Source organism: Chiloscyllium plagiosum, chromosome 31 (assembly GCF_004010195.1).
Source record: "Chiloscyllium plagiosum isolate BGI_BamShark_2017 chromosome 31, ASM401019v2, whole genome shotgun sequence".
Taxonomy (NCBI): Eukaryota; Metazoa; Chordata; class Chondrichthyes; order Orectolobiformes; family Hemiscylliidae; genus Chiloscyllium; species Chiloscyllium plagiosum.
The window spans coordinates 31,296,652-31,313,842 of NC_057740.1; the positions used below are offsets into that span (position 1 = coordinate 31,296,652).

Consider the following 17,191-nt stretch of genomic DNA (forward strand, 5'->3'; position numbering starts at 1 on the left):
ACCATGAGACATGCAGGTCAGGGAGTGGGTCTTGGTTGAATGCTGTTCCGAGGGTTGGTGTGTGCAGGGATTAGATAGAGGGGTGGACTGAATAGTCTGCTTCCACACTGTAGGGCCTCTATGATCCTATTCAAAAATTGATATTGAGAGGTAAATTACCCAATACTACCTCTTCCTTTATTTCATTTTCTCCCCTCTGGTGTCCTTCTCACTTCTCACTCTACCCCTATAGAATGTGGCCCTGGGTGACTGAAGCAGCCTCCATGCTACTAGTCCACTCAAGTGAGCACTCTTTCCACGCATGCAGGTGTGTTGGATGATGCCCACAGGTTGTTGGCAAGTTAGGCACCAACCTGCACTCGCCCCACCAACCAAACAAGCTTACTTTCCAACTGCTACTGCAGAATCACCATCATCAGCTGGGGAGCTTTATTGACGCTGTGGACTGCACACAGAGAACAGAACATGTTTGTGACTTTGTGGCACACTGGGGATTAGCCTCCCTCTCCACCCCCACGACCTGAGGCTGTGCCTGAATTCTCCTCTGGATCCACCCAATCCCCCTCCCTCCCTCCCAAGGGGCCAATTTGTTGACCTGTGCAAATCACTGTAGCTTCAGTCTTTGTTGTCACCAGGTCTATTTACACATTGGTTTTAATGAGAGTGTTTGCACTGCTGCTCCAGAAAGTGGTGGTTTAGGATGTTTGGACTGTTGAAATGGGAGGCCGGGTTGTTTGCATTGCAATGCTGGAACTGAGTAACTGTGTTCACATCCCTTGGAAAAGACTGACGGGACTCCCAGAATGAGGCAAAACGCAGCACCTTATGGAATATGCTTCAACCCAGTGATCACGGTGGTTTTGTCTTCTTAAATGTGAACTTATTTCCGGCATTACACGTGGAAAGCCTGCACTAAGCTGCTTGTTTTCCCCATCAAAAGAAGCTGTAAGAGCAGAATAAGGCTACCCAGCTCCTTGGTACCAAGCCTTGCATTGATTCTGCATGTTAATTTATCATCAGACAGTTAGGAGCCATGCTCTTACACAAGAATTGCAGTTTCAGGCTCTTAAGGAAGGTTGAACTGAGCAGCATCTACACTGACTTCACGTCCAGCTTGGGTCTTTGGAGAGAAAATAAAAAATAATCATTCTGTTGCCTTTCAGAAGAGTCCAAGAACAGTCAATCAAGTACTTTCAGAGGGGCTGTCACTGCAGTAATGAAGATAAACTGTCACACACAACTTGCACAGCAAGCTCCCAAATACTGCAATGTGACAATGACAGGATCATCCTATTTTGGACACATTGTTTGAGGGATAAATATTAGCCAGGTCAGACCTCCCCTACTCTTCTTCAAATTAGCACTGTGGGTTTGGCACATTTGCCTCCATTAGTCAGAACATTGAGTATGGGAGCGTGGACACCATGTTGCAGTTGTACAGGATGTTAGTGTGACCACTTTTGGAGTACCGCATACAGTCTGGTTGCCCTTATATAGGAAGGATTGCTGAGGGTGCAGAAAAGACTTAGAAGGATGTTACCAGGATTGGAGGGTTTGCAATATAAAAGGAGAGGCTGGATAGGCTGGGATTATTTTCACTGGAGCGTAGGAGGTGGAGAGGTGACCATGTTGAGGTGTATAAAATCATGAGGGGCATAGATAAGGTTAATTAGATCTGCCGATCCAGTCTATCTTAAAGGAGAGCAATAAGCAAAGTAATTATATCACTGGTGCATGAGGTTGCTAGCTTCTGGGTGTTTTATCATGTGTGTCCAATTAGTCTACTGGGTCCAAATGTTGATACAATCATAGAATGCCCACAATGTGGAAGCAGACCATTCGGCCCACTGAGTCCATCTGAACAGCATCTCACCTAGACCCAGACCCTTACCCTATCCCTGTAACCCTGCATTTCCCGTGGTTAACCCACCTAGCCTGCACATCCATGGACACTATGGGCAATTTCCCATGACCAATCCACCTAATCTGCACATCTTTAGGCTGTGGGAAGAAACCAGAGCACCCGGAGAAAACCACGCACACAGAGGGAGAATGTATAAACTGCACTGACAGTCGCCTTTGGCTGGAATCGAATCCGAGTCTCTTGGCGCTGTGAGGCACCAATGCTAACCACTGAGCCACCATGCTGCCCTCTCTTCAAATCCAATAACTTAATAATAACAACACAAAGCTCCCTTTTGATTTTATTTGTGGACTTACTCACTGCAGCAACCAGGAGACTACAATCTGTATAAAACAAGCAAACTCCAGAAGAACCCTGAGGAGCTGGCAAGCTGCTCATGTGAGCTAAGCACTGGAAACGACTCTTGTACAGTAAAGCAGCTGATGTGAGGGAGGGCTGTGGATTCTCTATTCTCCTCAAAGCTGTTGGTGTGCAAACAGTTAATTTTTCACAGCAGTTCAAGAATCCATGTGTTTATTACCCCAGCTGCAGCATTACTCACAAACATCGCAGTTTCCAAAGAGAACATGATCTGTACAACCACTTTCTGCCCAGAGCCGATTCATGAGCTGCCCATATCTCTGCTGCCTGAACATGTTACACACATCACTGAGTTTCGAATTAAAATACATCAGACTCAATCTTCCCCTCCCCCCCGCCGGTACTAACACAAACCCCTGTGGTGAATCTGACAAAAGTGTAGCCAACTGTTACACAAATTCACACATAATCCCCTGGCATTGCCCTGAGGATGAACATTAGTTATTATGGGAACAACTGCTGAGTGGGAGTTGTTGCCCGCATTCGCCATTTTGTGATTTTGCCAGTTGTTTCACCGAGAAAATGAGAGAACAAGGAATACATAATTCAAATATTAAAACATTGCCAAAAGGAGGCAAGAAGTCAAAGTTTTTCACCCTGCACTCATTAGGACTGAGCTGCATGGAACCAAACTTATATCAGGAACAAACAATGTGTACAGCACAAGAGCAGGCTGCTGAGTCAATGGACCATTGCTGATTTATCCAACTAAACAGCATCCTCCTCCTTCACTGCATAAATTGTTGTTCCCTTAGAATCACAGAGTCGTAGAGATGACCAGCACAGAAACAGACCCTTCAGTTCAACTCGTCCATGCTGATCAGATATGCTAACCTAATCTAGTTCTATTTGCAGCACTTGGCCCATATCCCTCTAAACCCTTTCTATTCATATACTCATCCAGATGCTTTTTAAATGTTGTAATTGTACCAGCCTCCACCACTTCCTCTGGCAGCTCATTCCATACATGCACCACTCTGAGTGAAAAAGTTGCCCCTTAGATCTCTTTCATATTTTTTCCTTCTCACCCTTAACCTATGCCCTCTAGTTTTGGACTCCCCCACCTAAGGGAAAATATCTTGTCTATTTATCCTATTCATGCCCCTCATGATTTTATAAACCTCTATAAGTTAACCTCTCAGCCCCAGCACTCCAGAGAAACCAGCTCCAGCCTATTCAACCTCTCCCTATAGCTCAAATCCTCCAGCCTTGCCAACATCCTTGGAAATCTTTTCTGAACCCTTTCAAGTTTCACAACATCCTTCTGAAAGGAAGGAGACCAGAATTGCACGCAATATTCCAAGTGGCCTAACCAATGTCCTGTACAGCCGCAACATGACCTCCCAGCTCCTGTACTCAATACTCCTACCAATAAAAGAAAACATACCAAACCCTTCTTCACTTATCCTATCTACCTGCGACTCCAGTTTCAAGGAGCTGTGAACCTGCACTCCAAGGTCTCTTTGTTCAGCAACACTCTCTAGGACCTTACCATTAAGTGTATAAATCCTGCTCTGATTTGCTTTTCCAAAATGCAGCACCTCGCATTTATCTAAATTAAACTCCATCTACCCCATCTGATCAAGATCCCGTTGTAAAGTGAGGTAACCTTCTTCGCTGTCCACTACACCTCCAATTTTGGTGTCATCTGCAAACTTATTAACTGTTACTTCTTATGTTCACATACAAATCATTTACATAAATGACAAAGTTTCTTGTGTCTCAGTCCCAATTAGCGCAAAATGAAAAAATAAACCTTTTGACACCTTTTCCTGTTTTAGCAATGTTTAAGTATTTCAGTATTTCAAAGTAATTAATTAATGAATTCAGAATAATGCTTCCAGAATAAACAGTGGTAGTGGAGTCCTTTCAGTACGGAGCTTGTGATTTCAAATAAATCTGTTGGGTAATGACCTGGTGTTGTGTGACTTCAGACCTTGTCCACTCCAGTCCAGCACTGGTACCTCCACATCATGGCTTTCATTATGGTGACAAAGTAATGAGTGTTCTAAAGCTAGACAGGATCAGATTTGACACTGCCTTGCCATGACATAGAATTGGCATTGTAGAGAGTCTATAGAGGTAGATATCAATCAGAGACGGTTTTTAAAAAATTATTCACAGGATGATGGTGTCACTGGCTAGGCTAGCATTTATTGCTCATCGCTAAGTACCCAGAGGATCAAGCAAGAGTCAACCAAATTGCTGTGTGTTGGGAGTCACATATAGGCCAGGGCAGTTAAGGATGGCAGTTTCCTTTCCATTAGAGAACCAGATGGCCGGCCTTTTTCAACAATTGACAATGAATTGATGGTCATCATTAGACGGTTCTGTCCTTATGTTTATTCAATACAAATTCTACCACCTGGCATGGCAGGATTCAAACCCAGGTCCCCAGAATATTACCTGGGTCTCTGGATTAATAGTCCAGCGATAATACCACTAGCCATCACCTTCCCTTACTGGTAGGGTCTTGGTATCTTTACTGCTAAAGATCAGACACCAATGGAGGAACACAGCAGAACCTTACACATTAAAGTGTTCTTTGCTTTATTCAAGACTATGGGCTTAGTATCTGTCAGTGATTGAGAGTCTCTACAATGTTTAACCTTTTTTTTTGAAATGGGATTTGCTCTTTCTGCTTCTAGACTGTTTATTTACAGAGTGACTTTATACCTTGCAAACAATCAGGCTTTCAAAATAAACAGCAAACAGCATCTTGAGTGGAACAGTCTCATATCATATTTAGAAGATGCATCATTGGCCAGGAAGTGGATATTACGCATTGGAATTAAAACCCAACCTACCCTAAATAAATTTATATTAGTTACCAACAAGAGAAAAAGACTTACCTCTTGAGAAAGGAAAGGTATAATTTGCGCACAAATTGTGCTCAGTCTCTTCACAATTTCTGCCTGCAACAAAAAAAGGAGATAACGTAAAGTTTGGCATTGCTACAGTGTAATTGTAAAATGACCAGACACCATCACCATTAAGGACAGTATCAGTCTCCAAGCTGTTAGCCTAATTGTCCTTCTTACTGCCCCAACATAGTGTCATCGAGACATACAGCATGAAATGGACACTTTGGTCCAACTCGTCCATGCCAACCAGATATCCTAAACTAATCTAGTCCCATTTGCCAGCACTTGGCCCACATCCCTCTAAACCCTTCGTACTCATATACCCATCCAGATTCCTTTTAAATGTTATAATTGTACCAGCCTCCACCATTGCCTCTGGCAACTCATTCCACACACGCACCACCTTCTGCGTGAAAAAAGCTGCCCCATAGCTCCCTTTTAAATCTTTCCCCTCTCACCATAAACTTCTGCCCTCTAGTTTTGGGCTCCCCCATCCCGGGGAAAAGACTTTGCCTATTTACCCTATCCATGCTCCTCATGATTGTATAAACTTCTATAAGGTTACCCCTCAGCCTCTGACACTCTAGGGAAAATAACCCCAGCCTATTCAGCACCCCTCTACTGATCAAACGTATTACAAACCAATGAGGAATAGTATAAGGTCAGAAGTCGCCAAACTGTGACATAGGTCCTATTTATATGTCTTGACTTGAATAACCTATTTCATGGAATGCAAACATTTATATTGTTTTAAATCACTGATTAGCCCCCAGCTGGAGCATTGTACCCACATCTCGACACCACAATTTAGTAAATTCTTAGAGAAGAACATAGAACAGTACAGACCCTTCAGCCCTCGATATTGTGTCGACCTTTTATCATACTCTAAGATCAAACTAACCTACATACCCTTCAGTTTACTATCATCCATGTGCCTATCCAAGAGTTGTCATAATGGCCCTAATGTATCTGACTCCACTATCACTGCTGACAGCGCATTCCACACACCCACCACTCTCTGTGTAAAGAACCTATCTCTGATATCTCCTCTCAACCTTCCTCCAATCACCTTAAAATTATGCCCCCTTGTGACAGCCTTTTCCACCCTGGGAAAAAGTCTCTGGCTATCCACTCTGTCCATGCCTCTCATCATCTTGTACACTTCTATCAAGTCACTTTTCGTCTTTCTTTGCTCCAATGAGAAAAGCCCTAGCTCCCTCAACTTTTCCTCATAAGACATGTCCTCCAGTCCAGGCAGCATCCTGGAAAAACTCCTCTGCACCTCTCCACAGCTTCCACATCCTTCCTATAATGAGGCGACCAGAACTGAACACAATATTCCAAGTGTGGTCTAACCGGGGCTTTATAGAGCTGCAGCAAGACCTCCCAGCTTTTAAACTCAATGCCCCTGCTAGTGAAAGCCAACACCATACGCCTTCTTAACAACCCTATCAACTTGGGTGGCAACTTTGAGGGATCTATGGACGTGGACTCCAAGATCCCTCTGTTTCTCTACACTGCCAAGAATCCTGCCTTTACCCCTGTATTCTGCATTCAAATTTGACCTTCCAAAATAAAATCACTTCACACTTTTCCAGGGTGAACCCCATCTGCCACTTCTCAGCAGCCTGTCAATGTCCAGTTGCAACCTACAACAGCCCTCCACACTATCCAGAACTCCATCAACCTTCCTGTCATCAGCAAACTTACTAACCCACCTTTCTACTTCCTCATCAAAGTCATTTATAAAAATCACAAAGAGCAGAGGTCCCAGAGCAGATCCCTGCAGAACATCACTGGTCACTGAGCTCCAGGCTGAATACTTTCCATCAACGACCACTCTCTGTCTTCTATTGGCCAGCGAATTCTGTATCCGGACAGCCAAATTTCCCTGTACCTGATGCCTCCTTACTTTCTGAATGAGCCTATCATGGGGAACCTTATCAAACGCCTTGCTAAAATCCATGTACACCACATCCACTGCTCTACCTTCAATGTGTTTTGTCACATCTTCAAAAAATTCAATAAGGCTTGTGAGGCATGACCTACCCCTCACAAAGCCATGCTGACTATTTCTAATCAAGCCATGCCTTTTCAAATAATCATAAATCCTATCCCTCAGAATCCTCTCCAATAATTTGCCCACCACTGACATAAGACTGACTGGTCTGTAATTCCCAGGGTTCTCCCTATTCTCTTTCTTAAAAAAGGGAATAACATTTCCCACCCTCCAATCATCTGGCACGACCAGTGGACAGTGAGGATGCAAAGATCATCACCAAAGGTGCAACAATCTTTTCCCGTATCTTGGGTATATCCCGTCTGGCCCAGGGGACTTATCTATCCTCATGTTTTTCAAATTTTCCAGCACATCCTCCTTCTTAACATCAATCTGTTCAAGCCTATCAGCCTGTTTCACACTGTCCTCACAAACGACAAAGTCCCTCTCACTAGTGAATACTGAAGCAATGCATTCATTAAGGATCTCCCCTACCTCCTCCAATTCCATGCACAAGTTCCCTCCACTATCCCTGATCCACCCTATACTCACTCTGGCCATTCTCTTGTTCCTCACATAAGTGTATGGGGTTTTCCTTAAACCTAAATAAAGGTGCAGAGATTTCCTACAATGGTGTTGGGGATGATGAATTTCCATCAGATGTAAGTGTTAATAGAAGCTACAGCAGTTTTTCCTAGAGCAGAGAGGTTTATGAGAGATTTAATGGTAGATAAGAGAGAATTGAATAGGGAGAACCAGTTTCCACTAGCAGCAGGGTCAGTAAGCAGAAGACACAGACTTAAAATCACTGGCACAAGAAGAGGAGCATAATTTTCTTATCGCAGCAAATAGTTGTGCTATGAAATTCACTGCCTGAGGTGGAGTCGATTAGAAATCAGCTCGTACACTGTGTTCGGTTCTGGGCAGCACACTTTAGGAAAGCTGGGAACATATCAGAAATTGTGCAGGAAGAAACTACAAAGATAGTTCTAGGAATGAGGAACTTCAGTTACACTGACAGATTGGAGAAGTTGAAGAGAAAGATGACAGGAGATTTGATCAAGTGTTTAAAATCATGAGAGCTCTGAACCAAGGAGACAAGGAGAGACCTTTCCCAGTAGTGGAAGGATCGAGAAACAAGAGGGCACAGATTTAAAGATAATTGACACAAGAAATTACAGCGACCTGAGGAAAGCCTCTCCTATACATTTTAGAATGAGGAATGCCCTGCTTGACAGGGTGGAGGAGACAAGTTCAGTTGAAGGAATCAGATCATTATCTGAAACAAAAGAAAATGCAGCTTTATGAGGAAGAGACACGAGGTGCTTATCCAGAGAGCTGCCACAGTGGTGATGGGCTGAATAGCCTCTTTCTGCACTGTGACTGTCCTGTGAACTTAGAGAGAATTGGAAACATATTTACAAAGCAGAAACTGACAGGTGTGAGTCATGTTCTTAAGCTGTGGGGAAAAACCAACGTGTACACTTGCTGTCATCCCAAAACACTGGTCTCCAAACTAGCGACATGCTACGTCAACATAATCTCTCTTTTACTGCCATCTGATTTGCTAATACTGGACCAATGATAAAGCAGGGCATTTTGACAATGATACAGCTGCTTAACCTTGCATTAAACTGGAGGCCTGTCCCCATAGACTGACAACAAGAAAGCATTATAAACATCCAAACAACAATGGAAACCTTCTGGTTCATTTACCCAATCCCACAGAATTGCAATACGTTGTGTTGCACAACATAGATTTTCCCCATGCAAAACCATATCACCTTCTGGGAGAGGCAGAAAACTAGATTTCCCAAGACGTCCACCTCGGTCAACTGTAACAGCTCCAGGGGATCATTCTGGCCCTGAATTCTTTGATGTGCATCCAGCCTGGTCAGAACCAGTCGCAGCTCTGGCTTGGGATGCACACAGACTCAGTGGCACGGCTTTTATTACTGAACGCTGTGTGCAATGTGGATTGGAGGATTTTCATGAGGGTGAGTAAACGGAGTGCAGGTTAGTGAACACCGCCTCTTTTTTCAGCTATGCAATGGATGGAAAGCTGATCGATCTTGCTGAACATTGCAACACAGCAATCTCATGCATGAACACTAACATGGATAACGTAGCCGGACAGCCACTGTAAACTCTTATGCACTGAACCTTACCAGAAATCTGAGTGTCAGTTTTGTTGGAGGGTTTCTCTCTGTGCAGAAAACTTGCTATCATTCCCAACTCTGCCTCATTACCCATGCTTCACGCCCCTTGGTGCCTGACTTGTCCGTTTCTCCCATTCGCTATCCCCTGACATCCCAGGATTCCTGGCACTGGCACCGCCTTTAAAAGGTGCTGGTACAACAGATTGAGCACCGTCAGTCCACCCCGCACAGTTAGTGACCCTTGCCCTTGATATGGCAGCTCAGGGGGAAATCGGTAAGTGTCTTTACAGACCAGGACCCATGGTTCCTGTGGGTGGGTTGGTGCAGAGGAAGGATGTCCAGAGGACCACCAGAGGAGGCCACGACACAAAACCCTGTCAACCTGGTCCGAGGTCGAGTGGGATGCTCTTCAAAGGCTCACGTTAATGGTCCAAATGGCCTCTTTCCATAACATAGGGTGCACTGTGAGTAGACTGGAGATGTGCCATGATGGTGCGGTGAGGCCAGTACATGCAAGATGCCAAGGTCAGCGGGCATGCAGTGTGCGCGGTCACTGCCTATGGAGTATGCTAGGAGATATCAGTGACTGGTGAACAGGCTCAAGCTCTGGAGGAGCAAGCTCTGAGCTGGAGACACCAGGGGCCCTGTGCTGCCTTTCATGTCAGGAATTCTCTATGCCTAGTGTTACCCATCAGGTGGGGAATGGGAGTCTGTAAGGAGACAATATTAAGTAATAAAGAGGGTGGTAATGAGTGATAAACCATGTAAATAGGCCTCTCACTGCTGACTTCCTGACACTGGCAAATAGGAGTACTTGCTCTCTGCATTGAGAAGGTCCTTGCTGGATATCTCACCCAATCTTCCCAAGCTTCTCGCCATGGCCCATGTCATTTCAGGGCTGAGAAGATGCTACCCTGTGTATTATGAGAGGGGAGTGCAATAATAGATCTGGGTCATCAGAATGGAGGAGGTTAAGGCAAGGGTAACACTCGTAGGCAGAAAGTCGTTTGTGAGTGACAAGCTGCATGCATTATTAACAAGGCATGCCTCGGGCTGTAACATTCTCCTGAGCTTTGTCGCCTGCTCAAGCCTCATTCCTGGATGGCAGCTGAACTGCTCAAGTGTGTCCCTCAGTGTTAACATGCTCTCACTGATTCTCTGCATTAACATGTGTGATTGTATCATTGAGGTGGAAATTGGAGGGATAAAAAGGTTGGATAACAAATGTCATCCCTTCAATTCACGATAAAACTAAATTGCAATCATCCAAATGACAACAAGTCATCGATAATAGGTGCGGGTACGTCAATGCAATGTAGGCTGTCACACTTCTGATAGCCACAACAAGACAGTACATTTGATGCTGGAGCAACTGGGCAAATATTAACTATTACTTTGTTAAAGCAGCAAGGAGCTTTTGCAATTGCCCACTGGCTAAATATGGCACACACAATGACAATGAGCTACAACAACAAGGGCTTGCATCTTTATAGCCTTAAACGCAATAATAAATCCCAACAGTGCTTCACAAAAGCAGTCATTAACCGGAGCTTTGATGTTGAAAAGACTTTGGCAAATTTCACGACAGGTGGTTGACGTTTTAAACTAACAGGTCAGCTTTTAAAATGACATCTCTACAGGAAGCAGAAGGATGGAGGGGTGTGTGTGTGTGTGTGTGGTGCTGGGGAATTTTAGGGAAAGAGACCAAAGAAGATTTGAATACTCTTATCCTTGTTTTCAAATATTGACAGATGAGAAAGCCCCAAGGCGAATTGCAGATGCCAAGGTTCCCACTTTCAGCTCCCAGATTCGATTTCTGGTCTGCCACCTGGCAGGTGTGGGGGGCGGGGGAGGTGGGGGGGAGGCTCATTGAAGAAAACTGGAGAGTAGTCCATGTGGCACATGGTGGACGTCTGAGTTGGTGGAGAGAGGAGAAAACAACAGCTGGGGCAGGACTACATTGTGCCGGCACCAATCCCTCTCCCAGAGCTCGAATGAGAGAGAGACAGAAGGATGTGCAGGGCTGTGTTTACATCGCAAACTCCCTGCCTTTGGCAGCTGATCTTATTTGTATGTGCACACTGGGATCACTCAGAGAGCTTCTTTATCAATAACAACCCAATGTTGTGTACCACAGTCATTCACATGAGGGCAGGACAAACGGGCAAGGGAACAGAGATCTCCTGAGAGTAATTAGAGAACAAAGACTGCACTTTGATCACTGCCATCATAAGCAGGTGACGCCAAACTGCTCAATAGGTCTGACTCATTTGCATGAAACACTGGCTTCAAACTAGAGGTGCCCACAGCTAACGAGCGCATTACTCTAGTGTGCGCTCGGCTGAGTACCCCAGTTTTTCTTTATTGATATGTTTCCAAGCTCTTTTTTTTGCTTGCCCCGAATAAAAAAATCATTAAGTGCACTTCACATTCCATTCCCAGGCTGTTTGATCTATTCATTGAGCATTCCAATTAAATCTAATAACCTTTATCACAGTGGGCATGGTCTGGCTGAAGAGGCCTTGAGTGTATGCTGGAAACAACTGCACTGTAGCGCACACTCCAGGCTGATGCAGCAAGTACACTGTAGTGTCAGAGGTTCCAACTTGAAGGCAAAACCCTAAATCCAGAGCCAGTTTGCTCTCTCAAGTGGACACCAAAGACCTTCTCAGCGCTATTTCAAAGACGAGCGAGCGAGATTTGTCCCTACCCAAACATTACACAAAGAAGGGAGGTGACCTGGTCTTCAGTGCATTGCTCTTTGTGGGAATCGGTGCAATGACGAATGAAAAAAGTAACAACTGCTCAACAATATCACTGAGACAGATTGCCATCATCGCTCAAATATCAAGCCAACTTCTTCAGATCTAAAATAAAAAAAAACACAGAAAAAGCTTTGGGAAAACTCTGCTAGTTTGGCAGCATCTGCAGAGAGAGCAACAGAGTTAACGTTTTTAGTCCAAAGTGACTTTTCCTCCAAATTATTATTCACTTCCAAACTGGAGTCATTATGGACTTGAAACATTATCTCTCGCTCTCTCTCTACTCCCCCTCCCACTGCCAGACCTGCGGATCTTCTCCAGGACCTTGTGTTTTATACCCATCATTGCTGTTGCTGAGCTTGCTGTAAGTAAATTAGCTGTACTGTTTCCCTCAGCACAACAAAAGGGGACTGGACTTTCAAAAATATATCCTTGGTTGTAGTGTGCTCTGAGACATTTCTCCGCGATGGTGGTGACGGAGATTGTGAAAGAGGCCCTATATAAATGCAATTCCATTATTTTTTGTTTTTACTAACTTTTCATGACCACAGAATATCAAAAAACACATTACAGCCAGTGGGATACATTGTTGATTTGATTTACTGTTGTTATTTGTACCTAAGTACAATGAAAAACCTCATTTTGCGAGCAGTACAGTAAGATCACAAAATACAGTTCATATGGCAGACAGAGTGAGGCATGCAAGGTAATGGCTGCGCAGGAAGTACACAAAGCAAGATCAACATTCGGTTTGAAATTTGAGAGGTCCATTCAGCAGTGTAATAACAGCAGGGGAGAAGATGTACTCAAACCTACTGCACTGTCCTTACAATTGTTATATACAAAACGCAGCAGCAAACTTCAGCATGTGTGCAGAAGCACAGAACATCTACACAGAATTATGGGCCATTTTTCAGATCTGGCCAATATTCTAATGAAAGGTGGTTTCCCCAGTTGGCAGGCCACTCATTTCTGCCATGCCATCAAGAGGTAGATGGTGGCATGGGCAGCTATATGCTGAGCCCAGGCCTACGTTGGGACTTTTTTTTATTTAAGTCAATTTCCCTCCTTCCCTGGTCGACATTTTACCTTCCCCTCCTCCAGAGCTATGGTCCTGTGGGTAGACCTCATCTTTGGCCACTGCACCCAGGTGTCCCATAGTCACCCGCTCTCTTCCGACTGTGTGCAAAACGCAGGAGTTAAATTGCAGCCTTCCACAACCCCACCCCTCCACCGGATGCAGCCGATTCAAGTCCTTTTGGAGTGCAGCCACTGTTGAGGTAGAGAAACAGCAGCCAGTTTGCAAGAGTCATTGGGGATGGATAACCTGTTTTCATGATATTAGTCAAGGGCTCAATATGGAGAGGGACAGTGGGGAATACTCTGGTTTGATATATGTTGCCAAAATTTGTTTTCAGGTCCACATTAGGGGTCAGGCAGGGCCTCCATCGAATGTAATCAGTCCGTGCTAACATCTCATTCACCTCTCTCCCCAATGTGAAGTGCTGGTGTGACTCAAATGAAAAAGCCTCTTTTCATAGAGCCACTCCACACAGTTTCCCACAGACTTAATCTGAAATCTGGGGCCAGGGAAGTGGCTGCCATCGTAAACTGGCTAAGCCACCAGGGGCCAGGATGTGGTCTGATACCTGCTTTTACATGGCAAGCAGGCTGGGAGCAGTTCACCGCTCAGGAGCGAGCGCCAAACGAGAGCAAATTACAAATAATAAATGGATGTGCCAGCAAAACGAAGGTGTACCTCCCACCAACATTTTAACCTTGACTGAAAGACTGACACCCTTGCATCAAGCAAGGAAATAAGAGACCACACAAATGTCTCTTGTTAAAGGCCTCATATCAACTTCCGGCTGTTTTAAGGCATCAATACAATTAGAACTAGCGAGGCTGTTGTCATGGCAATGGTATCTACAGGACATGACATGACATGCTGCTGCTGCGAGCTAACTGCAATTCTGCTTTTCCCAACTCAGCTAGTTAGCTGTAGGCAGGGAAACTCATGGGAGGCAGGGCCGAGACTAGGAGGTGGGGGAGGGGGCTGGGAGGCTGACTTTAAAATCATAAACATTTCATAAGCGAGTTGCCCAAGAGACCCCCAATGCTTTCCACGATTAAATAAATGATTTCCAAATGTAATGTCAAACAAGCCCACTCCGAACCCTTGGGCATCTGAGTCAGTAAAACAGGGAGTAAATTAAACTGAAAGACCCTGCAAAATGATTGCCACTTGGGACCCAGCAAGGTCTGATCCTGGAAAAGGTTAAAAGTAAAACACAGAAAATACACAGTCACAGACCCGTTCAGCTCGTGGCCAGGTTTCAGGGTTGGAGTTTCTGATCAGCTTTGTGACCAAGCTGTTGTGAACGGGTTCAAAATAATGCCATTTCATAAACTTTAAGCTCCAAGATGTCTAACCAAAGATTGAGTCCTTCAGGGATCGACTGGATCCCCTGCTCACCAACCCCCACCGTCCCCACTGAGAGAGTGGGTGTGATTCTCAATAAAAGTTAGGTGTCAATGAACTATTCACAAAGGAGAAAGTGAGGGCTGCAGATGGAGATCAGAGCTGAAAATGTGTTGCTGGAAAAGCGCAGCAGGTCAGGCAGCATCCAAGAAGCAGGAGAATCGATGTTTCGGGCATAAGCCCTTCTTTCCTGAAGAAGGGCTTATGCCTGAAACGTCGATTCTCCTGTTCCTTGGATGCTGCCTGACCTGCTGCGCTTTTCCAGCAACACATTTTCAACCATTCACAAAGGCCAACCCTCCAGACCTGGTCTGAAGTTTCCAAAATTGGATTCGTCTCCGGGATCGATGAGGAGTTTCTGCGGGTTGTGGGGGGTGAGGCTGTGAGAGTCGTGTGATTACGGCACAGTGGTTAGCACTGCTGCCTCACAGTACCAGTTCGATTCCACCCTCGGGCAACTGTTTGTGTGGAGCTTGCACATTCTCCCAGTGTCTGCATGGGTTTCCTCCCACAGTCCAAAAATATGCAGGTTAGGTGGATTGACCGTTGGAAATTGCCCACTGCATTCAAGGATGTGCAGGCTACGTGGATTAGCCATGGGAAAAGTTAAAAATCACAACACCAGGTTATAGTCCAACAGTTTATCACAACCACTTGATGAAGGGGCAGTGCTCCGAAAGCTAGTGCTTCCAATTAAACCTGTTAGACTATAACCTGGTGTTGTGTGATTTTTAACTTTGTCCACGCTAGTTCAACACCAGCACCTCCACATCATAACCATGGGAAATACAAGGATAGGGTGGCAGGTTTGGGGTGAATCTGTGTGGAATACTTTTCAATGTGGACTCGATGGGCCGAAAGGCCTGCATCCACACTGTAAGGATTCTATGATAACACCTCCCAGCAATAGATTTTATCCCAGTTCCTTGCATGGGAACTTAGGAAATTCCCCATTTTCCCCAAGCATTCAGTCAATCCTGGTGTCCTTTGGTGAACATCAAATTGAAGCCTATTCTGCTGCGTATAACACCTAGGGCCCAGGGCAACTTACCCAGACAAGCAGAGGGCTCTTTGTGCTCTTGGCTACTGTCAACCAATATCACACAGCCATAAAGAAAAAGTGATTCCATGATTATTACCTTCGCTGCTGCTTGTGACATCTTCCCAAATACAAAATGGCCACTGCGCTTGCCTAAAACAAGTCTCTCACTCCCCATGCAGTTCATTGTGTGTCCCATGCTTCCTGTTATTTGCCAGCTCAGTAATATGCAAAGGCTTTCTTGCTTCTGCTTTCTGGCAATTTTCTGCCCCGTCCTTTCAAGAGCTGACGACTGTCCCCTTCCCTCCATCACATAAACAATCCTGCATCCCACTGATCTATCATCAAGCCATTCCCCTGGTGTCTCTCCTCCCAAGGGTCACCGGACCAGAGACGTTAACTCTGATTTCTCTGCAGAGATGCTGCCAGACCTGCTGAGCTTTTCCAGCAACTTCTGGTTTTGCCTCTCATTCTTTTGTCACGTTAAAACCGGCTTTAGCTGTCCCACTTCTGCAATAATTTGGAGACACCGGTGTTGGACTGGGGTGTACAAAGTTAAAAGTCACACAACACCAAGTTACAGTCCAACAGGTTTCTTCAATGGCAGTGCCACTGGGCAGCCACTGACTGGATGGGCGACCATCTCGAAGGAGAGAGTTTGTAGCGAGGGGTGGAAGTGGAGGGAAAGGTGAGGCTGCGTTCAATCTCTTTCCTAAGATATAATCTACAATGTAAACAAACCCATAACAGAAACATTCCTTCTAATTGACTGGCCGTGGAAATACAGACAGGAGACAAGTCATTAAGATTCACACCATAATTAAACCTTGTTACACATGCAATCCAATTAGGGCTTATCCCGCTGCCACTGTGTTTATCGCCTGTACAAGTGCAATTGCTTCTTTTTAAAAAAAAACACACACACATTTTCTAGTGGAGGAGGGGATAGAATTTCCCGTCATGCAAGGTGATCCGAGCTGTAGAAAGGAATTAAGAGTGATGGCTGTGTGGGGAGGGGGTGGTGTTGGGGAAAATAAAGGTCTATTAAACAAAAGATGAATGAGAAAATTAGCACTGACCCACAGCAAGTCGTTAAGATACTCGGTGAGCATTATTTGCCATTATACAGATCGATGGGTCGGGCTGCAGCAGTGATCTGTCACAAATGTACACACGCTTCAGTAGCACATGAAAATTGTGTTCTCCTTCATTGTTTGTCACTGGGCATTTTGCCAGCTTCATTCTGCTGGCGGCGTGCCTGTTTTTTGATGTGCACACATATTGAGCCTGATTGATAGAGCAATGCGGCAGAACAAATTATGGCCATGAAATCGGTCCAGAGAGCTGGGAGCAGTTCCTGTCCCACCGAGACTTCCATTTATTTGTATTATGATAGCAGCGTCAGCAAGGTCACTGGCAGCCAATTCCCAGAAAACAGCCAGCCAAAGCTATTTACCCAGAAGAGCTCCCTTCTTTTATTTCCCCAGAAAATCAATACTTCCCCATGGTCCTCAAGGCCAGGCTCACAGCCAGAGGCAACTGGCCAATGACACAGCAATAGGGGCCAGGCTGGAGGGGGAGGGGACAGAGGGAGGTGGGGGA

At 45.1% G+C, this 17,191-nt stretch overlaps 1 protein-coding gene across 8 annotated transcripts in view; it reads right to left on the reverse strand.

Annotated features, from left to right (window-relative positions):
• Positions 1-17,191, reverse strand: part of LOC122565381 (transducin-like enhancer protein 4) — a 212,787-nt gene that overhangs the window by 129,333 nt on the left and 66,263 nt on the right. For all 8 annotated transcript variants that reach the window (XM_043721306.1, XM_043721301.1, XM_043721304.1 and 5 more), the window contains one exon: positions 5,137-5,199. In XM_043721306.1, the coding sequence (XP_043577241.1) occupies positions 5,137-5,199 (63 nt within the window). The remainder of the gene's footprint in view (positions 1-5,136; positions 5,200-17,191) is intronic.